The 23601-nt window shown below is 46.3% G+C and overlaps 1 protein-coding gene across 2 annotated transcripts; it reads left to right on the forward strand.

Moving 5' to 3' along the window:
- Window positions 1–4017: 4017 nt before the first annotated feature.
- LOC149336210 (F-box only protein 44-like) lies at window positions 4018–22375 on the forward strand. Of its 2 annotated transcripts, none has more exons than XM_089552731.1 (6): window positions 4018–4128; window positions 6791–6871; window positions 8394–8520; window positions 9972–10092; window positions 17242–17391; window positions 19096–22375. In XM_089552731.1, the coding sequence occupies exons 3-5, from the start codon at window positions 8456–8458 to the stop codon at window positions 17380–17382; spliced, it is 327 nt and encodes a 108-aa protein (XP_089408857.1). In that variant the 5' UTR covers window positions 4018–4128; window positions 6791–6871; window positions 8394–8455; the 3' UTR covers window positions 17383–17391; window positions 19096–22375. The 2 variants fall into 2 exon arrangements, with proteins under 2 accessions (XP_089408857.1, XP_089408858.1); XM_089552732.1 differs by having other exon boundaries at window positions 17242–17387.
- The last annotated feature ends 1226 nt before the right edge of the window (window positions 22376–23601 follow it).

Here is a 23601-nt window from a genome sequence, read left to right on the forward strand (position 1 = left end):
TAATGCTTGTCTACACATGAAACAAGCCAGAGGCATAAAAATTTTAGTGCTTATAATTTCATCTTGTGATATGCTTCCTGTTCAGGTGATGAGAAAAAGTTTTATAAAGAACTGCAAGGTAATTTTTTTGAGCGGGCCAATCGCTCGTGCCGTACGGCGAAATAAGTTCACGATCGAAGAACCATGCGCCGATTACTGCTTAGTTTGCTACGTGTTCAGTTAAGTTTTTCCCGTGGTCAATTAGTTTTAGAAGGGCGAGCAAACTCTCTGGACCATACGGTTGTTGCAAGATCCCACGCATTGTTTTCTTATAATGTCGTGCGATCGCTTAATTCCGCATACGTTATGCGCGTTAAGGCGTCTTTGCGAAGCAATATACACCCTACGTATAAAAACTGAGGTGCGAATGCTTTATTTCTTGATTCCTATACATTCGATATCTGCGGCGACGAAAACTTAAAAGAAAAGAAGCGAATAGTATAGCTACTTTATGAAGGAGGGACGCATTTCTAAGCTAGAAAGTATGTGCAACAGTGTTCTGGAAACGCTTCCCATCAGATTTTATTACCGTTGTGGCAAGCTCCAACAGCTTGCTTCGCAACAAAGCCATTTATCCAAGTTTGGGAGTAAGCTATAGTTAACTTTCGGAAGCAACCGAACATTCTAATTTCGCCCCTGCACACACATGTATCGAGTCCGCGTGCATGCACCTTCTTCTTCTTCACCATATGAAAATGGCACATATATCCACGTGGGGGGATTGGCCAAGGTACTGTGGTGAATGCCAAGGAGGTATGAGTGCGGGAAAAAAAAAGCTAAGTAAAATAGTAGAAAGTTTGAATTCAGAAAATATGTATGAATTGTTAGAAATGTTTAATAATAAGCAAATTAGATACATCAGGAAACAAGATAAAATACGCTTTTGGACATTCAGTGCAATTTTATATGGATTTAACAGGGTAAGCGCCCAGTTGCAATGATGTAATCATGAAGGTAGCCGCAAATGGTGCTTAACGAGAATCCCGTGGCGCTCACGCCAAACGAGAGCAGAACTGGTAAAGACAAAGGGAGTCCTAACCTAGAAAGAGGGTCTTCCAAATACTGTTTTCTCTGAAATGCGAACCGCCGGCAAGAGAGGAGAAAATGCTCAATTGTTTCAACTTCACCGCATGTGTTACAAAGGTTACTCGTAGCGAACCCGCATCTGCATAAGTACAAGTTGAGGTGGGGGATTCTGCATCGTAGAAGCGTCATGGACACTCACACCGCCTTGTCTTCGAACATTTCATGGGAACTTTAAATGTTGAAAGTCCACGGTATTCAGCAGCGGGTCACCCAAGCTGGCTGAGATATGTTGGAACCGCTGGAAACGGGAACATAATAAGGTGCGGTACGGGATATATTACAGGGGCAGTGAGAGCTGACCTTGCCAATAAATCGGCCACCTCGTTGAAATAGATTCCCGAATGACCAGGTACCCAGACAAAGCGGACCTCTACTGTGTGCGGAACAAAAAACCTAAGGGAACGCATCAATAGAGAGCTGTGCCGGATGTTTGGAGAGCGACTAAAACTGAAAGGCAGTCTGCAAGGATAAGTACCTGCGCTACATGCGTCGGAATTTTAAGAAGAGCCAAACCGAGTGCCAAAAACTCTGCAAAGAATACAGAAGTGTAATCCGGGATACGAACGGAATAGCTGAAAGCCAGATCCTGTGAATATATCCCAATTGCCGCCTTCTCACGCGGAAGCATCGGTGGAGAGAACCGCATGATGAGGAAAATGCTGTAAGTGCTCAGCCAGAAGACCATTTAGGATATTTGCGGGCATGTGTTTTGCATGGGATGGAAAGATATGGTCGTAACAGAAGACGGGATCAGCCTGCGTGTCAGCAACTCGTTGCAAGGAGGTCAGATCGACCTGAAGCGGGGCCAACAGGTTCAGCTGTAGCATCTTTCTCTAATCAAGCCGCCGCGGTGGCTAAGTGCTTATCTGAAAAAAAAAAAAAAAGCTGCGTCTTTGCTTACAATATTTTGAATTATATGTGCATGCATGCCTACTTTCGTATTGTTAATGTCGACTGACTGACTGCGTCTTAAGCAGGACGTGGTTTCAACGAATTGTGGCGAAAATCAACCGACGCCGGGCCCTGAAACGGTGACGTTGAAAACCGCGGATGCGCATTGCACATTACAGTAAAGGAATCGAATTACGCAGCTGGTCGAGGGTCTTGTGTGAAGCTCCTGGCGTCGACGCGAACGAAAGTTTGCACTGTCACAGAAGTTTGTCAACACACGTGCGCACTCACCGCAAAATAACCGCTTGCTACCCTACCAGATGAATTCGCGTCCACCTGGGAATAAAATAGCCATGATAATGCGTGATGCTTGAACTGGTAAAACGACAACAGCACACGGTCACGGTTCGACTTTCCAATCCACTTTCGAGTGCCGATTATTGCGACCATCAGCGCCAGACTTCAAGCGCTGAGGACGTGGTAGGAGTAAGCTGGCGCTTATTGAAAGCACCTACATTTGGTCAAAGATCAGCTGTGAAAACAACGCAGCAGCTGAAGCTTGCCTGTTGAAATTCCACCCGCAAGAAGAAAGTACGCATAGCAAACGATGCACCAGCTCGACGAGCTCGACCGAGCCAAGATGGAAACCGAAAGTTGTGGGCGCAGTGTTGCCAGACCGCCAAGCGGTTTCGCATATCGTCTATTGCCATCCAGCTCCCCTAGTGGAGATCAGTGGAGAGAGAAGCGGCAGCTACCTTGGAAGCGGCCGAAGCGGCGCGAAATTTTGGTGCGCCGGCGAATGTCTTCGCCACACCACAGCGATCGTCTGCGCTAGTGCTCACAGTGTTGCTCCCGAAGCTCAGGCGTGTGGAAGCTGCTATGGAGGATTCTACAATTTCGTCTGCTCTACCGAAGAAACAGCTAGACAAACTTTTATTAATGGACCTTCCTAATGAGATAATAGACTACGTGCTCCAGACTCTGGATTATCGTGACCTGCAAAGTTGTAGATTGATTTGCCGCCGAGTACGTGAAATACTTTCTACCAATGCGTTTTGGAAGCAGAAGTGCTCTCGGGAAGGCGTGATGATCCCAGCCATTCGCCTGGAAGAACTTCCGAATCGATACTACGAGTTAATTTACGTCGGCCGGAACTTGCTGAGAAACAGTTACGGAGATACTCCAGGAGGTAAGTCTGCGCCCGCCCTGTCCTCGCCTTTTCTGTGTGCTCTTCGTTCAAACATATGTCTGACTAACTGGCCCGTCAGCTGCAGAGGGCTTAAAGTCTGGCTCCATCGGAGGGGGGTCTCTATAGTGTTTCGAGCACATGGAGAACACATAGCTTTATACAAAGGGGAGAAATAAATATAACGGTGTTTTTTTTTTTTTTTTTGCTCAGCTTATAACAGTTTTATACAAAGTGCATGGGGAAATCATCAGTTTAGGACACAGACCTTAAAAAGGCGATCCCCACGCTCTGCCAGTGTGCTCGATGTTATTTGAAGTAAAACATCTTGCAAAAACGCTTGCAAAAAAAGGTCACTGCGTGCAGATTCCGATTCGCCAATACCCAAAGAATTGGCGAGGAGGGTTTCAGACCCCTCATCAATTTTGAAGGGGAGTCTGAGACCCCCCACTTTGCATAAGCAGCATTTGCCAATGGCCCATGACTGGACACGGGATGGATTCTAAACGAGCTTCCAGTGCGCTTTACCGACAGCTGATCTATGCGATAAAAATGCGCATGGGCGCAATGCCCAAACCGTCCAAAACTGGAGACTAATTGGAACAAGATATGACATGTGCATGCATGTCTGTATGAAATGTTCTTTTGTGTAATGGAGAGCGGGTGTGTGCGCTCGGTCCGCTCAGAGAGCTAGCGGGAGCGCTCAGGTGGGAGTGCGCGAGCGCGCGAAACCCTCGGCCGATCGCGTACCGCTCCAGGCCGCACGCGGCAAACGCAACGACGGGAAGCGGCAGCCAATGCGAGCGCGGAGAGCGGTAGCGTCATGATGACGTAGAGCGGGGGCTAAACCAATGGCCAAACCACGCCGGCCGGGCCTACCTGCCAGCCTTGATGCTGGCGACTGGTGTTGCTTGTTCACGGCCATAGTAAGTCCTGGGATACATGCATGTCAAAAATGCATCATATCTGACGATCGTTGGACAATACCGAGTTGATGACTGTGATACAAGCAAATTTCATCCCATATAGCCGCTTTGGTGCTGCTGCTACTTGGTGCTGTTCGCCTGTCGTCGTCTGCTAGCTCCGTTGCTGAAGGCGTCGTGGAAATCGAACGTATCTTTTATTATGGGACGCGTTCGCAGTAAAGCCAGTAAAGCGATGTGAAGAGTAGGCCTTTTATTATAGCGCAGGCGACTTCCGAAGCGCCGTCAGCTGCGGCTTCGATTTGAAACCAACTAGGCCTAGCGACGATTAGGGCAACCTGGGACCAGCGCGCAGTTCGCCGCCCGGCGTTGCCGCAGGCGGTGTCGTTGCCGAAAGATCCACTTTTGCACAGGCATGCTGTCGTTGCTCGAATCTAGCAAGCATCCTTTCTGGTATCATAGCTGTTTTCTATTTTCTTGCGCGAACGTGAAGTACGCCGAGCATGCCGGCCGGCCGGTCGGCCTGGATCCCGTCTGCCGGCGTCGTAAAAACGAGCTAAAGAGTGTTCTTGACATAAATAGTAAGCCCTGGGATCAGAAATGCGAAAAATGTGTCATTTTTGAGGATCGCTGACCAATGTTGAGCTGCTCGTAGAGGTAACAACTGTGATATGAGCAAATTTCTTGCCACAACAGCCTCGCAGCTGCCGCTAGCCCGACGTTGGGGTCCGGCTCGCTTGGCGCCCGCCAGCTCCGCTCCCGAAGGCGTCGCGGAAATTGACCACACTATTATTTTATTGTGAGATGATGCTTTTGACAGTACAACGATGTGTAGGGTAGGCTTTTTATTATAGCGCAGGCGACTTCCGAAGCGCCGGCCACTGCGGCTTTCAACACCGTATATATGCAGTGTCCCTCCAGATCATTGTTGCTTTAGGACGCTAAACCCACAATTTACAATGTAACATCAAAGTAGGCGTAGTCCAATTTAAGCATGTTAATGGCCAGTTAAATTCTTGGAACGTTATATTAACTCTATGCTTGGAACCACCTGAACGGTCCAACTTGAATTAAGGTTTCCAGTTGAAACTTGATTTCTAGTTGAAAATGGGTTTTGGCTGGGCAGGCTATTGCTGATTTGCTGGTTCCAGTTTTGGCTGCGGGCATGGAGCCTCGTGGATGGAGAGCTTTTAAATTTTGTATTCTGGAATGTGTTGTAGCCAATAATTAAACATAATGAAAATAGCAAAGGAACTGCTCTTTCAGAACCTATATGTAGGTGATCTTTATCGGCAAGCTCACTGTGTCAGCCTGATACGTTTCCAGGCTGCTACCACAATAAACAGTGCTTGGAGATCGGGGGCTGCAAGAGGAAACAAATTTTTCTCTCGTTGCTGAGAAAATTTCAGCTCAGTGATTCTTTCTGCAGAACAGAAACTTTCTGTAAATAAACGTGTTAAAGTCTATTGTACTGTTCCTCACTCTGCAAAAAACTGTAACTGCTTTGGCGAAATGGCAGCAATATCAAAACACATATTGTCAACCCTCCATCACTGAGGTGGCCCAGTTTATGAGGCCCAGAAACCTGGATTGCATGGCCACAAATGAGTTTATTCTATATGAGCCAGCATTTGAACATAGCAATATGCTCCATTCTTGGAGGTCACATGATAAGAGTGGTGACATCAGCCGATGTTATTACATATACATACTAGTGTTGTAATTCCCCAAAAACTTCCCTGGCACAGATATTGCTGTAAAAGGTGCCATATAATGCAGCACTGACTCTTAGCTTGCCTGAATCATTTTTATTAGGGGTGTGCGAATATTCGAAATTTTCGAATATAATTCGGATAGTATATTTTTAGTATTCGTATTCGATTCGAAATCTAAGTATTCGTGTTGTTTCGAATATTCGATCCGACGCGAATATTCGTACCCAGCCAAATATTCTATTGCGAGCACCGGCGTTCATTTCGGTCCGCAAGTCCTATCAAAAGAGACATAACAATATAGCGGCGCCCAGAGCAATGCGTAACGTTGAGCCATGCAGTAGCTGACTACGCTGGTGAGCTTCTTTGTGGCTATGCGTGGGAAGCTGGTATAGTCGGAGCTCTGCACAAAATATCTCGCAATACGTGCCAGTTCAGTGCCAAGTGAGAGGGCATTTTTGTGGCTGGAGAAGTCGCTTCAGCTAGAAGGGAACTAAATACTTCTTCTGCCTGACCGTGTGGAGCAGCCGGTTTTCCTTCATGACAACCTTTTATGTTCATCCCAGCAACGCGCTTTTGTACTTATGGCAAGCTAGCCTTAATCAATGCTGTGTACTAGCTATCTTCTCTGATATTTCCACTCTTCTATGAATAATGTTCGAGACTTTGATACTTTTTGTGCAGCCACACACATCTTTTGTGTTCATTTCATCACTGATAGTTGAACTGTGATGTTCTTGGGTGCTCAAATAATGTTTTGTAGTGGTTAAATGCATCTGACCTTGATTATTCGATATTCGATTCGATATTTAGAACCAAGTATTCGTATTCGATTCGTATTCTAAAAATTTGATATTCGCACACCCCTAATTTTTATATGAGTATGCATGCTGAATTAGCTGACCTTGTGAAATTTTTGACCCCTCTTTGTTTGTTTGTTTTTCTTCTTTTAGATGGATTCACTAATTGGCAGGAAGTAAGGGCCGGCTTTAGATATGCAAGAAATCCAAATGGGGCAGATCTTGCATTTTTAGGTAAGGTGACATCACTTGCTTAAATTTTATTACCATTGTGCGGTTATCAGAATTACTAGAATTTTCAAATTTTTTAAGTGACATCTTAATTCATCGAGGTTACCTACACTTGGGAAAATAAAGTTGGGCAGCTAATAAGTGGCAGTGTGGCTACTGGGACACAGCACTGTCAGAGTTGCCTCTGGTAATGTCATTGTTGTTCCCTTAGAGCATGTGTAATAACTGCTAGTTGGTCCTGTAATAAATAGACACAAATATGCATGTACACTACAGCTGGTCGCCCTTGTGACTCCCTTCTGTGTGTTGGTCAACTTTGGGAAGTTTACTCCAGTTTCTTGAAACATGCAAAGTGCTGTCTCCTAGCACTTCATGCCTGACATATGGGTTTGAAATTCTTCCATCCCAGGCTTGGTGTCTGTCATACACAGTCGTGGTGAATTTGGGGGAGACATTTGAGGTGCAGTTCCGTTGTGTGTGATAACGAAATTTTTTAATGCGATAATGTTAAAGGCCCCGTTCACCAGAAAATCTGGTGCCGGCATTGTGAGCGAAAAATCACGGGCATGGCTCTGGCAGGTGGTCCCCAGGGATCACTCTACCCAACGAACACTAGAGCTCCCACGGACGTCCTGCATACGTCTAGGACATCCAAGGGAGTTCCAGTGCTCATTGGGTAGGGGGCAGGTGGGCCATCTAGGTCACGTAACCTTGCAGCGTCATCACAATCTACCCGCCTAATAGTGAGCAAACTGCCCACCGCAGCAGTTAAATTAATGATTTGTCGCTCGGGAAGAGCAACCTGGGCCGCACAAGACCCACTGTTGGGAGCACCTTCCATCGCAGGGCAGTGGTGCATCGCTTAACCGCTGCACCGCTGTGCCAGGAGGGGTACGAGGACGCCCACGAGTCTATGAATGTAAAGTAGAGAATGACCTTCTGCATATATATGCTATCGCGTTGTACCCTTAAGGCAGATTAGGTGTCCCCTCCAATTTTTTTACAGTGCAGCGCATCTTGTGCAACTGGCGAAGCTGAGAAGCTTTACTAAAAGCTATGGACTGAAGCGGTGGCCTTGCGGTAGAGCATCTGCCTCACATTTGGGAGGTACTGGGTTCAATCCCCAGTGCTGCCAGGTACCCACCGGTTTTCTATTGGGTAAAAGATTTCCCCTGGCCTGGTGCTCAGCTCTTTTGGGGTGAAAGGGGAAAAGGTCCCTTTGGTCCCTTCACCATACCTCGATGGAAAAATCTTACGCCTGAGTTTCGCGGGTTCGAATCCCAGTTGTGGTAATATTTATTTATTCATGGTTTACCCAAGGTCACCCTCAATGTCAAGCTTCACACAAACTGGTGAGCCAGCTTGACATCATGAAGTATTGCTTTCGCACTGAAATGCGTTCAGTGCAGTCTAGCTTGTAAGGCACTCAACTACGCAATAGTAATGCACTTCTTGTGGTGGACTGAGAGGTGTTTAAGCATACCTTTGGCCAGGACCTGGGCTGATGCGATTTTCCTCCCTGCAGGTACACAAGGCTATTTTGTAGCCTCATCACCATTAAGATGCACCAAGTACCAAATTATTGACATGGAAAGAGAAGGCATTCTTCCAGAAATCATGGGCAGGCGGCCACACATAGAAGTCTCAGAATGGTACGTGCTTCGCACTTGCTGAAACCTACCTTTTTTTTTAATCACTTTTGATGTGTTACCATGCTTCGGGACATTTAGTTTTGCTGTGAGCGTCTTGAACATTTCTTAGTCTATGGAAATCTTTGTGTGCTTCTTGCTGGGGCCAGTGCGTCAACTGCACGCTCAATCTAGGTTAGCGCGTGATTCGCTTCATCATTTTCAACACTCTCTCTCAGCTGGCTGACACCATTGGAGGCAGCGGATGTATCGCTTTTATGCAGTTATGCGTCAAGTGCACGGTGGTGTACCACATGGCTTTTTTGCTGAATACATTAGATATCTGTACTATAGTTGGATACAACTCAAGAACGAAGCGGCCAATGCCCCTCAAAGCAGGCCTTCCAGTCAATGGCGTCAACCAATGTTCATGACTTCACAGCTAATCCCCTTAGACTTACTAGACTGGCATCTCTAGACTGGCAAGGGGATTAACCATGACTTAATTAGATTAACCACAGTGTCATGAAATTCGGTCGACACCATTGGCTGGAGTGTCTCCTTTGAGGGACATCTGACGCTTTGTTCTTAAACTGTGTCCAGCTAAGTCGAACCTGGATATATCGAATGCAAAAGGGATCAGAAAATAGCTACATTGATAATTTGATATGCAGAAGGACCTAATATTCCACTCAAAGTCGTTACAGGCTTGATATAGTGAATAATTCTATGTATTTGGGCTCAACTGCATAGTAATGTCACGGCTGCTTGATGCAAAGCGCACAGCGAGGTGCGGCCCGCCGCGTCGCACAGAAATGGCATCATGGGCCTAGTTCTCCGTGTGCCCGCCGCGGCGCCACCACTCAGGGACAACTGCTCGCAGTGAAAGGCCGCGACAGCTGCGTCGGTGCTGGCTGTTTGAGGGCTTAAACAGTGCACTTTCTAGATCCTCATTAAGGACTGAATTTTTAAGTCGTCATTGAAAGCGCCAATTATGTCACAATCACCACAGCAGGTGGGAATCCCCCTTCTACTGTATGCCTGAACGCTATCCATAACGGCCGACTATACGATGCACGACCGGGCGAGCGGCTCTACCTCAGGGTGTTGCGTTAATGTGCCTGAAGCTTTCAATCTACTTGTACTTTTTTATATATTTATATTTCGTTGTTTGCCACTGTACGGGCTCTTTTTCAGTTTTTACACCTGTATACTTCCTGTTACTCATTTTTATGAGAAAGCAAATATATTCATTCTTTATAAATAATGCACTTTTCATTATAAATGTGCTAGGATATTTTTGCAGTGCTTGTCTTTCAATGTATGCATAGTTTACACCGACGTCATAGTGGCACAGCAATAAAACCTGGGTGTCTTGCTCATCTTATTTAATGCTCACTAACTTTTCCCACATTTTGACAAAGTGTAATTGTCTTGGTGCACCGAACTCTTGCCTTTTCTACTTCTTTTTCTAGGTACACAACTGGACCTGGTTCTAACGGTGAATACAAGTTGTCTGTGTCACTTCTCAGTGGGGCAAAAGAAAAACTGGTCAAGTTCTCCTCTCAATGGATGAAATCTGAAGAGTGGAGTGAGGTAAGGGCTTGCTTTCGAGCACACATCTGTGGCCACCTCCAGCATGTCTTTAGACAGCATATTGGCTTTGCATGCACTAGCCAGAGCACTTTCTATTTGAGGCACAAAGTGGTGCACCTCAGTATTTTATGGCAAATGTGCTCAGGCAGACAGGAAGGCTTTGCAAGTTCCAGGCACTTCATATACTGCACCAGACCAACACCCTACTTCAGTAGCATATTAAGTTAAAGTGACTGACAGTTGACAAAACAAATGCCCAGAATGTGATATTAAGGTGTAGGTGAACTGATTGCACCTTGTGATGTGTGCCTCCTTTTGCAGGTGCACATGATGTGGACACTCCCAAAACAGATCTCGCAATATGGTCCTCTAACTAGTGATGCAAAACTATCAGAAAATTGACTATTGATAGTATCGATAGTTTTCTTGAAACTATCGATAGTATAAAAGAACTATTGATAGTATTGCTGTCGATAGTATTGCTATCGATAGTGCCGCTATCGATAGAAGGAGTGTCGATAGTGAAACTGTCGATGGTAAGACTATTGATAGTAACAGTATTGATATTATGCATTTGCTGGCCTGCAATATAACCAAAACATTTGTGATACTTTACATAGGGAACGTCTGCAAAGCTCGGTGATGTGTAGGCCGCGAAAACAAGGTAGTCCTGTCAATTACTCATACCATGACCTCCATACGACACACTCAGGAAACCAAGTTAAGGATGCATTGGGTACGCGTGGTTGATTTTATAGAATCGATAGTACTACATATAACAAGTAGTATCGATAGGGCTATCGATAGCACTATCAATAGAACTGTCGAAAGTACTATTGATGGTATTATCGATACTACTATTGATAGTCTTTTTTACCATCGATAGTTCGATAGTGAATGAACTATCGATAGTATCGATAGTTTTGCATCACTACCTGTAACACCTGTCACTCTAAAAGGGTTAAGTAATGATAAATGTTTTGAACAAAATCTTTTGAGTTTTAATTCAAGTTTATCAGTGTGACCTGGCGATAAAGTTAAATGTAAAAACAAGCATTTGTTAAACAGGAGGAGCAACAATCAAACTCCTTGAAGCACCCACATAGGCAGCTGTTGATAAAAGCGAGAGTGTTGTGTTAGAAAGGCAGTGTTGGAATTGATATATTTTGCCGTCCTAGTAGCGTGTCCCACCAGGCATCGGGTCCAGGATCACCGCCGCATTGCCGAAGGAGGAAGGAAACGTGGGCCGGAGACGGGGAGTAGGGGAAGTGAAGGAAAAACTGTATTTACATGGTTACATGATTATTTACATTATTTACAAGAGCGGGACTGAGAATGGCTCTCAGTGGAAGGGGAACGTCTTCGTCAACCGTAGTCGACTGGAGCTAGCAGGCTTCTCTCGGCCACACTCACGGCCGAGTTAAATATCCTTCGGTTTCCCCAGATCCCTGGCTGGGGAATAATGGTCGACGAGCACTGTCCAATCGGATAGACCGAAGGGGACGTTCTTGTTACCACCCACGGCTGGGCAGGTGCGAGCTTTTCCACTCTCTCGCAGCGGGGTCGATGAGAGGAGGAGATGCCGACTCATCCAGCCCTGCGGGAAAGGAATCTCCCGAAGTCTTCCAGCAGGTGAATGAACTTGCTTCCCCGCCGATTGCCCAGAACGCGAGTCGGGGACACAGAATTCTTCAATTATCCGCCAGCGTGACCGGCGCCGGCACGTAGCCTCCTCTGTGGTCGCCCGGACAATACCTCCGGCATTCCTGCTACACTAATCCGCTCAAGGAATTTCGCTGTGGTTACTGCTGACAATGGCCCTTGAAATTCCTGCTACACTAATCCGCTGAGGCTCGGAGGGGCATTCCAAGCATCCCACTTCCCACCGCCGTCGCGGGGTTGTCGGCCTCGATGAATGTTCACGGTAGCTGCTTGATCGGGCCCACGTGGTCCGAAGTACAGTCACAACAGCACGTCCGCCGCCCGAAGAGGTCTCGTAGTGGTTGCAGCCAACGCTGCTGCGCGCAGAGACCTGGAGTTGTGTCCGTTCGGCTTTTGGTCACACTGGGCCCAAAGGTTCTTCTTGCTTCGTTGACAACTGTAACGGTCTCAACCAGCAAGGTACACAGCCCAACAAGCAGAAAGCGCCAAACCGACTTTAAGAACTGCTTGCTGTTTTCGGTCGACAAAGTCTGTTTAGAGAAAATGAGCTGTCGCGTGAAATTTACGTCCTCCTCCGAAAGTTTCCAAGTTTGACCAAACCAGAATACAGAGAGCTTGTTTAGCCAAAAGGGAAAAATTTCCTAAAATTTTGGGGGGGGGGGGGGGTGCCGTAGCACGGTGTATGTCACAGAAAGCCACCGCCCGTGAGAGCACAAAGGGAAGGTGGAGCTGCTGAACACACATACAAAACAGACAAAAATGATTCCCGCTAAAGCAAAAAACAAAATACAAATTTGCATAGCGGATTAACGTCCTTGGAGTCAGGAAAGGGCATTACACGGGAAAGCTTCGGTTGAGGCCATCAGCGTTGCCATTACTCGCACCTTTCGGCAACGCATGTGAACTGAGTCCCGCAATGCCAAGCTCCGAAATTTCGCTCTCATTTCGCATAGGAGAGTGTAATGAACAAAAGACAAAAAAAAACAAGCATTAAACTCAACATGAGATTATGCGTCATATCCGCCCCTTGCGCGGCCGTGGTCCGACAGCTGCTTTAGCAGATGAGACATTACATAATGCTAGGAATTTCAGCCTGCATTTCAGTACAGGAGAGTTAAATGAACAAAAGAAACAAGCAATAAACTGAATAGGAGACACTACAGTCTCCTTTAGCCTCTCCCCGCGGACACCATGTATTGTTGTCCGAAATAAAATGAAATGAAAATGAAATGAATGAACCGTCCAGAAACAGCGTTACGATTAGAGGAATTTACTGGTTCCTATTTTTCAGCCGCCCCCTTCGCGGCCGCGGTCCAATAGCTGCTCTAGCAGGTGCAACAGGACACAAGGCTAGGAATTTCAGCTTAGGACCCTTAACTGTTCCTCGTCCAAGTCTCATGGTTCTGAAGTTTGGCTGACGCTCAGATAGCAGAACGCGAGAAGGGAACGGACGAGTGCGAATGCCGTGCCAGCGTATCCGTCTCTCTCGGATCGGGTTCGCGCATTGCGTTCTCTTGGCTTGTGTTCCCATGGGGCGGGTGCGAACTCTTGAGCACCGAGGTGCCAAATTGGGGCGGCTACGCGGTTCGGATTTCAGTCGAGCAGTCAACAAGAGCCGCACTTCCCCCTTGATTAACTATTCCCGTTTGGCCACCTCTATACGCTTCCGCTCCGTGGAAACCCTCGCTGTTGGTTTGCGGGGCGCGTCACTAGCCATCGCGGAACCGTCACAGGTTAAGTCGTCGGCGTTCGCCTCATTGTCAGTTTGTGATCCAGCCTGCTCTGGCTCACTACCGTGAGAGTTTATGAGGGTTACAGGGCCACGTTTGCCCTCTTCACCCGCGTGCTCTGCTGGCGCTGTGAATTCTGGAGCCTTCGAACTGGTGAGGACCTGCGCAGCGTTATCTCCAAGACTAAGGCCCTTTTCTTTGGGCAGCATATCCAAGCGATTTGGGAAAATCGAGGGATGCTGCATAGATAGGTCTTGGGAGACGGCTGCCTCGGTCAGATGCAGCTCGAGCGGGCTCTCGATCGCGACGCGGGCAGTAAGTTGGTCGTGTTGGATACCCTTCCTATCCTTATACTGGCGGTACAGCAGGCCAGAACGGAGCTGGAAAGGTATTTTCTCCCGTGACACACCTATGTCACTTTGGGGACTCAACTTGCGTAGAGATTGGTCTTTCTCTTGCTCAGCGGTGAACGTTTCTCTGTCCACACGAAGGAGTTCGAGAAAGCCATCCGAGTGGGGTAACACAAGATTGGAATTCAATTCCTCACCTAGCTCCAGGTCATCACTTGCGCCTGATTCGGAAGACTCACTATCGCCTGCACTACTATCGGTACTCTTTACCCCTGTGCTAGTAGTGAGTAAGTCCTGGGCTGGCTCGTCATGTGGTAACGCGGAGCCGTCACAGCTTAAGTCGCCGGCGTTCGTCTCATCGTCTGTTTGTGACAAAGCCTGCTCTAGCTCATCACCGTGAGAATTTACAGGCTTCGAGCTTACAGGTTGAGGTTTGCCCTCTTCAACCACGTGCTCTGCTGGCGCCGCGACCTCACGAGCCTTCGAAATGGTAAGGACCTGCGCAGCGTTATCTCCAAAACAAAGGCCTTTTTCTTGGGGCAGCATATCCAAGCGATTAGAGAAAATCGAGGGATGCTGCTTAGGCAGGTTTTGGGAGACGGCTGCCCCGGTCAGACGCACCTCGAGCGGGCTCTCGATCGCGACGCTGGCAATGGGCAAAGACACGCTGGTTTCAGTGGAGCATAACTCATTTTCGGGTGTTCGGTCGCGAGCGGCTGTCGTTCCCTCATCGTTGAACTGATCATTGTTTCGAGGCAGCGCTGAGGCGCATTCCTCGCTTACAATAGAACTTGCAGTTGCCTCCTTCAGCGCGCACCTGCTTTCTGGAGGACGACATTTTTGCGCTGCGCCTACGTCTTTCTGGGTTGAAAGGGAAATCTGCGCGGCATCGCGCTTTTCAGCTAACGCCGCGCTCTGGCCTGGAGCTCCACAGTCGCTGTCAGGTTTGCCCTCTTCAACTACGTGCTCTGCTGGCGCTGCGAATTCACGAGCCTTCGAAGTGGTAAGGACCTGCGCAGCGTTATCTCCAAAACAAAGGCCCTTTTCTTTGGGCAGCATATCCGAGCGATTTGAGGAAATCGAGTGATGCTGCTTAGGCAGGTTTTGGGAGATGGCTGCCTCGGTCAGACGCACCCCGAGCGGGCTCTCGTTTGCGACACGGGCAATGGGCAAAGACACGCAGTTTTCATTGCCGACTTTAATTTCTTTTCGCGCCGAAACCTCCTGATTTAATGTCGAATTCCTGTTGGCGTGCTTCGCCTCTAAAATTTGTTGCAACTCCAAACGCTTTAGAGCAATTTCTTTATCTAACCTGTCAGCCTCCTTTTTAGCGGCTTCCTTGCGGTAAAGGCGTTCTTTTTCAACCCTGTCGGCCTCCTCCTTGCGTTCTTTTTCAACCCTGACGGCCTTCTCCTTAGCGTTCCTGATTCCCTCCTGAATGACTTCCCAGGTCTCCCAAATTTTGTCACCCTCCTCCTTAGCACCACATTCCCTAATAGCCTCTATCAGCTGCGGCTTTCTGTGACTTTTCCTGGCCTCAATACCCAGCTTTTCACACAGCAACATCAACTCTGGCTTCTTTAGCTTGCTCAAATCCATGGCAATTCCCGAACGAGGACTTTCATAAAATAAGCTGCTACGTGAAATGCTTAAGCGAGCACGTGCAGAAAAACAATCTACAGGTAGTGATAAATTTCCAGAGTTATCAAGCCTGGCAGATTCTTAAAGAAAGTCAAGCGCTCACCACTGCTGAAGCCAGGACCAAGCGTGGAAGATCCCACCGCTGCCACCAGTTGATATATTTTGCCGTCCTAGTAGCGTGTCCCACCAGGCATCGGGTCCAGGATCACCGCCGCATTGCCGAAGGAGGAAGGAAACGTGGGCCGGAGACGGGGAGTAGGGGAAGTGAAGGAAAAACTGTATTTACATGGTTACATGATTATTTACATTATTTACAAGAGCGGGACTGAGAATGGCTCTCAGTGGAAGGGGAACGTCTTCGTCAACCGTAGTCGACTGGAGCTAGCAGGCTTCTCTCGGCCACACTCACGGCCGAGTTAAATATCCTTCGGTTTCCCCAGATCCCTGGCTGGGGAATAATGGTCGACGAGCACTGTCCAATCGGATGGACCGAAGGGGACGTTCTTGTTACCACCCACGGCTGGGCAGGTGCGAGCTTTTCCACTCTCTCGCAGCGGGGTCGATGAGAGGAGGAGATGCCGACTCATCCAGCCCTGCGGGAAAGGAATCTCCCGAAGTCTTCCAGCAGGTGAATGAACTTGCTTCCCCGCCGATTGCCCAGAACGCGAGTCGGGGACACAGAATTCTTCAATTATCCGCCAGCGTGACCGGCGCCGGCACGTAGCCTCCTCTGTGGTCGCCCGGACAATACCTCCGGCATTCCTGCTACACTAATCCGCTCAAGGAATTTCGCTGTGGTTACTGCTGACAATGGCCCTTGAAATTCCTGCTACACTAATCCGCTGAGGCTCGGAGGGGCATTCCAAGCATCCCACTTCCCACCGCCGTCGCGGGGTTGTCGGCCTCGATGAATGTTCACGGTAGCTGCTTGATCGGGCCCACGTGGTCCGAAGTACAGTCACAACAGAATGTGCCTCACTTGGCGATGGGAATTCATTATTTATTTTTTTTCTGAAGGCACAGAGACAGTGAATAACCATGGACGCCTTGAGGCTGGCATCTTTTTGCGCAAACAGTTTTAGTGAGGGGAAAAATAAATAAATAAAGATAAGACCATGAAACAGGTTGGGCTTTATGGAACTGAAGTGTTCATAATAGTGACCGATATATATTAACAGATGTTTTTTTCTGTAATTATGTGTTCGTTGTTGGGTTGTTTGTGTCATTTCCAAGTGAACAGCCATTTTAAGGCACCTGGGGTTGGTGGCAGAGCCAGACAATTTTTAAGGGGTCGCTTTGGCTGCTCAGGGAGTGTGAAGGTGTGGAACAGTTATGTGGTGTGTGGCATGGTACAGTAATATTTAAGAAAACCAAAGCCCAAACATGCAACTTCCCCCCTTGGCTTTTCTTGTGTGCGCCACACCTGCCATATGCTACGAAACACAGTTTTCGTGCTCCTTTCAAGTTCACCCTAACCAAAATATTCCACCGTCAAGCGTCTCCAAAGTGTAAATTATAGCATTGATATAGAGCTTCTGAAATAGATTTCATTTAACTTTCAATACCGCCTGCTGCAGCTTAAGCTTATCGGGACTATAGCTGTGTAATCTGTGGCATACAAAATCTTGGCCATGGCCGGTGTTTACAATCATTTTGTCCAAAATTGCGGGTTGATGTCCCTTGTCCTACGTATCCCTGTTTTTGTTCTGCATATTAGAAATAAACAGAAAATTGTGCGAATTCAGACCTGAGACTGTCACTTGCAGGTTAGACACGTTTTCAAAGACTACCCGGTGAGTGTCCGTTACATCAAGTTCCAGCACTGTGGACGTTGCCGAACGGTTAATGCCTGCGGACCGAAAATGGCGGGAGGCGTTATCCGTGTTCATGTGCAGGCTGCGAGCTGATATCTGTGAGTAAGTTATATTCTGTTTACTTTTGCCTCACGCTGAGTTGAGAGGTTTTGTAAAGAACATTGCTGCTGTGCATGTGTATTTGTGTGGTTAAGGTTTGATTTCGGTTGGTTCAGAGCCCTGTAAACCAGCCCTGACAAAAAGAATTCCATTCTAAACTGTCGGCAGAGTGAACCTTAAATTGAGCAAATGCTGTTAGCACATGCACATATGCATGCACGCACGCGTGCTTACACTGAAACTTCCTTTTGGAAGATGTTCTAGCATGTTTGCTACCTAAAAGTATTTCAGTGAGCCAGCAAATATCCTATGTGCGGGGCATAGGAGATGGGGATAAGGGCAAAAGGCTTGAGTGAATGGCTTTGTGAATCTGATGGTAAAGATTCTTGGTGTTTGCTGTTGGCTGCACATATATAACAATAGTGCTGTGTATCCTGATGCGTTTGCGGTCAGATTTTGTTGAGCGAAATAGATGAGGCCTGGCCTTTCGGAAGCCGTTGTGTGCTGTGAACTTTGAAGGCCAAGTTGTGTAGTGTTTAGTATTTGCTTCTGTGGGCAGATTTTTGCAAAGTTGTTTTAAAACAAATGCAACATAAGGTTTCTGTATTTTTGCATTCAAATGCCATACTGCCCGTAGAATTTTTCTGGATCAATGTAATGAGCATTGATTCCAGCGGTTATTTCTTGCTTTTCTCTTTTGCATATTTTTTGTCACTTCTGTTTAATCAGCACTCATTCACGCCGAACTGTAATAATTTGCACACAGATGTGAACAAGTTATGCATGAGGCACGCAAGAGCAGAAGGAGAGTGCAGCAGCTAGTAGACACCATAAATTTTTTTTGTTCACCTGCTCAGGCTACACACTGTATATAGTGCCATGTACCTTGTTGTACAAAGGGTTCTCAGTGAAAAGAATGAACTAACAAAGGCATGCTGGGGCAGTGCTATATGTGTAGGTCTGGAGCTCAATGGGCCTTGGATTGTACCAACAATAGTCTAAGGGGTTTCGAGGTAGCAGACCACGGACCTGTTTTGGCCCTTGGACCAAGCCTCATGTCACGTCCCACTTCCGATCTGTGAGGCCTGGTCCGCAGACTGGACCAGGCGATAAATGTCAAAGCATTGTTTCAGGTGGCGGATTGCGGACCTTTGGTCAGCATATTTGCAAATGTAGCATGGTGACAGGCCACGTACATGCCTGGTCCACTGATGGCCACCAGCAAAAATGGCAGCAGCAAAAATGGCCACCAGCAGAAATGGCCACCAGCAAAAATGGCCACCAGCAAAAATGGCCACCAGCAAAAATGGCCACCATCAAAACTGGCCACCAGCAGAAATGACCACCAGCAGAAATGACCACCAGCAGAAATGACCACCAGCAGAAATGGCCACCAGCAGAAATGGCCACCAGCAGAAATGACCACCAGCGAAAATTGCCACCAGCAAAAATTCACTACACGTTTTCTCATGAACATTGTTTGTGTGACTGACCACGCTACGAACTGCAGAGAAACACTTCAGTGTGGTTTCTGAATGGTGCCCACGATCTGTCGTGTGGTACTTTTGCCAAAAATCTGGTACAACTACATAATAGAAATATGACACATCAATTTCTCCACAATTTACGAGACATTTACTATGTGTTTTTGAATGCATTACCAAACACCCGTATTTTATATAGCATCAAATGTCACCTCTGTTTCAGAAATGCCACTAGCTCTCACTCTGGGACCCAGTCCCACCTCTTCCTGGCTTCAGACAAGAGCATCTGGGTCTTTCTGCTGCCAAGTCAGGGTCCAAAGATTCCAGCCGTAGACTGCTTGGCCCGTGTGATGGCATGGACTCACACTTATCAAGCAGTGCATAATCATCATCATCAACCTGACTCCAGTCAACCCTGTCCTTCGCCAGTTGCGGCCACCGTATTCCCGCAATTTTCTTAATCTCATCCGCCCACCTAACTTTCTGCCGCCGCCTGCTACGCTTGCCTTCTCTTGGAATCCACTCCGTTACGCTTAAGGACCAGTGGTTATCTTGCCTTCGCATTACATGCCCTGCCCAAGCCCACTTCTTCCTCTTGATTTTGACTAGGATGTCATTAACCCGCGTTTGTTCTCTCACCCACTCTGCCCGCTTCTGATCTCTTAACGTTACACCTATCATTTTTCTTTCCATAGCTCGCTGCATTGTCCTTAACTTAAGCTCAACCCCCTTTGTTAGCCTCCACGTTTCTGCCCTATAGGTGAGTACCGATAAGATACAGCTGTTGTATACTTTTCTCTTGAGGGATATTGGTAAACGGCCATTCATGATCTGAGAGAACCTGCCATATGCGCTCCATCCCATTCTTATTCTTCTAGTTATTTCCCTCTCATGATCTGGATCAGCTGTCACTACCTGCCCTAAATAGACATATTCTCTTACTACTTCCAGCACCTAGCTACCAATTGCGAACTGCTGTTCTTTTGCTAGACTGTGCATGGAACACTTGAAAGCTGGCCTTGTTTGTTTGCTTGTGAATGCTTCACTGTGGTTGGTTTATTTGTTTAACCGTTGGGTTTTCAGGTGCATTGTCTTGTGTTAGTGATGAGCCCTGTTGCGGAACCTTTGTTGTTACGTTTGTGTTTTGTTAAATCCATGATTCCAAGCCTGTGACTCGCAGAGCTCTTTAACCAGAAGGCGTGGTCTCTATGGTTCAAAGAACTGCTGTTCTGCAGGCTTAACTTAAATGGCCATTGAAATGTTTCTGGCTACTACTGCTGTTTATTGTGCATTTTTTTTTCATGGTGCGGAGGCCATTACTGCAGGTTTAGTTCTGTTACTTACACAATTTTTGTTACCTGATGCTTTATTTATTAGCTATTTATTACCCCTTTATTTATTACCCCATGATCCCACAAAGGGGTCATTGGGGTAGGTTCTACAGGAATTACAGGAGGTGTAGCTTGTACAGGAATAGTACTTAAAGAATAAAAAAAGGTACCACATTCTACACGATGCCAACATGAAGGTAGTAAATACAAATCGAACGTAGGCAGACAGCTCACAAGATAAAAATGCAAAGCACTCAAATGCTTCCATGGTTACAAAAGAAAGAAAAACGAAAAAAAAGAGAGAGAGAAAGAGGTGTAGATTGGTGGGTAAGAACTCTATCACAGATTAGAAAGCAGTAAAAACAGCACTGTTGAAGTTTGGGTATGTACAGGTGCCGTCAAAAGTAAATGGAAGGCAATATTAACGAAAAAATTTTATGATTGCCCCCTCAATTCTTGCATCCTTGAATACATATGTGCAGCCTAATTGTGATTGTGCGAATTGCACTGTGCACCAACAAGCATGGACCACTATGGTTTAGATTTAAAGAAATAAAATGTTTTGACAAAGTCGCCTTCCATTTACTTTTGACGGCGACTGTACATATTGAAACTCTGTTACACTCTGTTGAATGTCCCTCGGGGTAAATTTTTGCCCTTGTTTGTTTAATCTGTGTGAATTATTTGACCAAACAAATTTTAGAAAGTACCTTTATGCTCAACACAGTACTCATATCTAGCAGTGCCAACTTTTGCCTGTATTTTAACTTTATTCAGATTTTTTGTATAAAAACTCTACTTGTTTGTTTTGAAATCTACACATAGTACCAACAATGGTTCTATTTTCACAAACCAAAATATATGTCACATTGTTGCCTTTTTGAAACTTTTATGCATTCTGTAGCGTACCTTGGCTTATGTATTGGCAGCAACCGCTCATGCAAATACACAAAATGGCATACTACTGTAATAGGACAGGGAGCAGTGTTTTACATTACCTCTGCAATTTAAAAATGTGCGTGCCTTTCTATGCCGGAAAGTTTGTAGCCTAGGCTTAGGGGGGATAGTATGGTCACGTGCTGTTAACTGTTTGGAAAAAAGGAAATCCAGAACGAACTGGATAGTGAGAAACATGACTAAAAGTGTCCTTTACACCATCTGTGATACAGGTTCTCTGAGTTTATTTAAGGAAGTCAACAGGCGTGTTTACAACACCTGTGATAAAGCGTGCCTCAGACTATTTAAAGCAGCCAGCCTTTCTTCCTTGGATAACCTTTTTGAGCACATAGTGTGTCCAAATACTATTCTAATAGTCATGACAGAGTAAAAGCTCCCAGTGTTGTTCCTAGAGTGTGTACTACTAATAGAAAAGCTACAAGGTTGTTCATATTTGATTTGTTTCAATGAATTAGTACTCTATTAACAAACTGGATATTGAGAAACGTGACTAAAAGTGTCCTTTGCACCATATGTGATACAGGTTCTCTCAGTTTATTTAAGGAAGTCAACAGGCGTGTTTACAACACCTGTGATAAAGCGTGCCTCAGACTATTTAAAGCAGCCAGCCTTTCTTCCTTGGATAACCTGTTTGAGCACATAGTGTGTACAAATACTATTCTAATAGTCATGACAGAATAAAAGCTCCCAGTGTTGTTCCTAGAGTGTGTACTACTAACAGAAAAGCTACAAGGTTGTTCATGTTTGATTTGTTTAAAGTAAATTAGTACTCTATTTGCTTTTTGGAAAAGGCAGAGAGTTGGCTCTCAAGAGAGCAGATAAGTCTTTAGTTTGGTCAAGCAATGTTAGTGTGCACTGTTTCTTTGGTGCCATATATTTTGATGCTTTTGTCAAAACGCAGCATATGTGGTAGCGATTATACATCTGATCATCTGATGTTCCTTTGCCACTGGGTATTATTATCATGCTAGTCCATCGTTGCTTCAGCACATTCGCTCTGTTCTTATTTTTTTTTTTTCAGTTGCATGTGTTTTGGATTGTGCTATTGCAATATTTACTCTACATTCCTTAAAAACATGAGATGTCTATGCTTCCAGTATTCTATTATTGTACCTTGATGACTTTAAAGGCCAAGTCGCAGTCCTGTGATGGCCGACAAGATTGGCATTCAAAGCTGAGTGAGCGGTTGTGCAATAAAGTTTATTGTTTATAAAAGGGCTTCTTTTTAATTAGTCTCTCATGATCAAGTGCCGTAAATCGAGCGAGTCTAACACATTTCAAATGTTTCCTGCGTTGACCGTGTGCATGGCAGTTTTGCAGTGTTTTGCAGCAGACAACTGTGTTGTCGGGTCATGGCGTCACTCGGGCTGCTTCAATATGGCTGCCAGACGGAGGGGGCGTGTCATGGAGGAAGGTGGGGCATGTGGGGCATGTCTAGAGCCGATGACTTCTAATTGAAATTCCCAGCTCAAATGCGTGCATAGAGCCCTACTTCTTTTTTTAATTACGCATAATAACATAGTGGTTAGTAGCTGCAACCTAAAACCACGATTTGTTGGTAGACCATGTCATGACCCCTTTAAAGGGCAACTCCGGCATTTTTGACACCCCCATGGATTTTACTGAAGCTTTCAGGATAAGTAACTCTCCGCAGTTTTCTGTGAAATTTCGCAGCGAAGTGATGTTTTGCTGCAGTGCAAATGTATTTTAAATGTTTCTCATTTCGTGGCCTCTTTTGGGGTAGTTTCTATAGGCAACCTTGTGTGTCTGACACCCCATGTACAGTCCTCTAGAATATTGGGCAGTGTGACGACCGGCAGCAGAGAGTGGGCTACTTTTGCGATGACCGCCACGGGCTCCCGAGAGAGGGCGCTGCGTGCAACTGGTTCACCACGTTGGCCGCCCGGCGTGTAGCGGGTACGGTGATACCGGGGCTACATTGCAGCTGAGCAGTTCTGTTTCCAGCTGTTTTTGCGCGCGATGCAATTGCTACTGTATTTTTTAGAGGGGCTACTTATTCGCTGTGTTTGTATTGATCACTGCACTTTTTGTATGCCTTTCTGCAGATGCCATGCAGGCATGGGAAAAGCGTGCGACATTTGTCGTTATTCGATATTGGTTTAAAGTTTCTGCTTCACACGCACAGCCAGAACACGCCCATGTGGGATGTTTGAAGGCATATGGTCTTCAACAAAGCTTACTACTTTGCAGTTATTTCTTCCCGTGTCGAAATAAAGGTTTCTGCCGAGATGCACAAATTTAGCTGCAGTTAAGGAATCACAGAGGAAAGCAGTGTGTGTGAATAGCATCTCGTGCTTCTAATTAATTGTTGGTTACAAACTCCTTTCTCACAGGTTATGCTTATCAAAGCATGACTGAACTTTTACCTTCGAATTCTTAGTGAACGTAACACATATTTCTATCTAGCCTTGTATTCCAAT

Source organism: Amblyomma mixtum, chromosome 7, assembly GCF_055824585.1.
Source record: "Amblyomma mixtum isolate Tamu chromosome 7, ASM5582458v1, whole genome shotgun sequence".
In the NCBI taxonomy this organism is placed as follows: Eukaryota; Metazoa; Arthropoda; class Arachnida; order Ixodida; family Ixodidae; genus Amblyomma; species Amblyomma mixtum.

Excerpts from the sequence above, each read along its gene's own strand:
- LOC149336210 (XM_089552731.1), top strand. The coding sequence starts at position 8,456 with ATGGAAAGAGAAGGCATTCTTCCAGAAATCATGGGCAGGCGGCCACAC. Across the intron at positions 8,521-9,971 it reads CACATAGAAGTCTCAGAATG|GTACACAACTGGACCTGGTT; the intron begins GTACGTGCTTCG and ends TTCTTTTTCTAG. Across the intron at positions 10,093-17,241 it reads AATCTGAAGAGTGGAGTGAG|GTTAGACACGTTTTCAAAGA; the intron begins GTAAGGGCTTGC and ends TGTCACTTGCAG.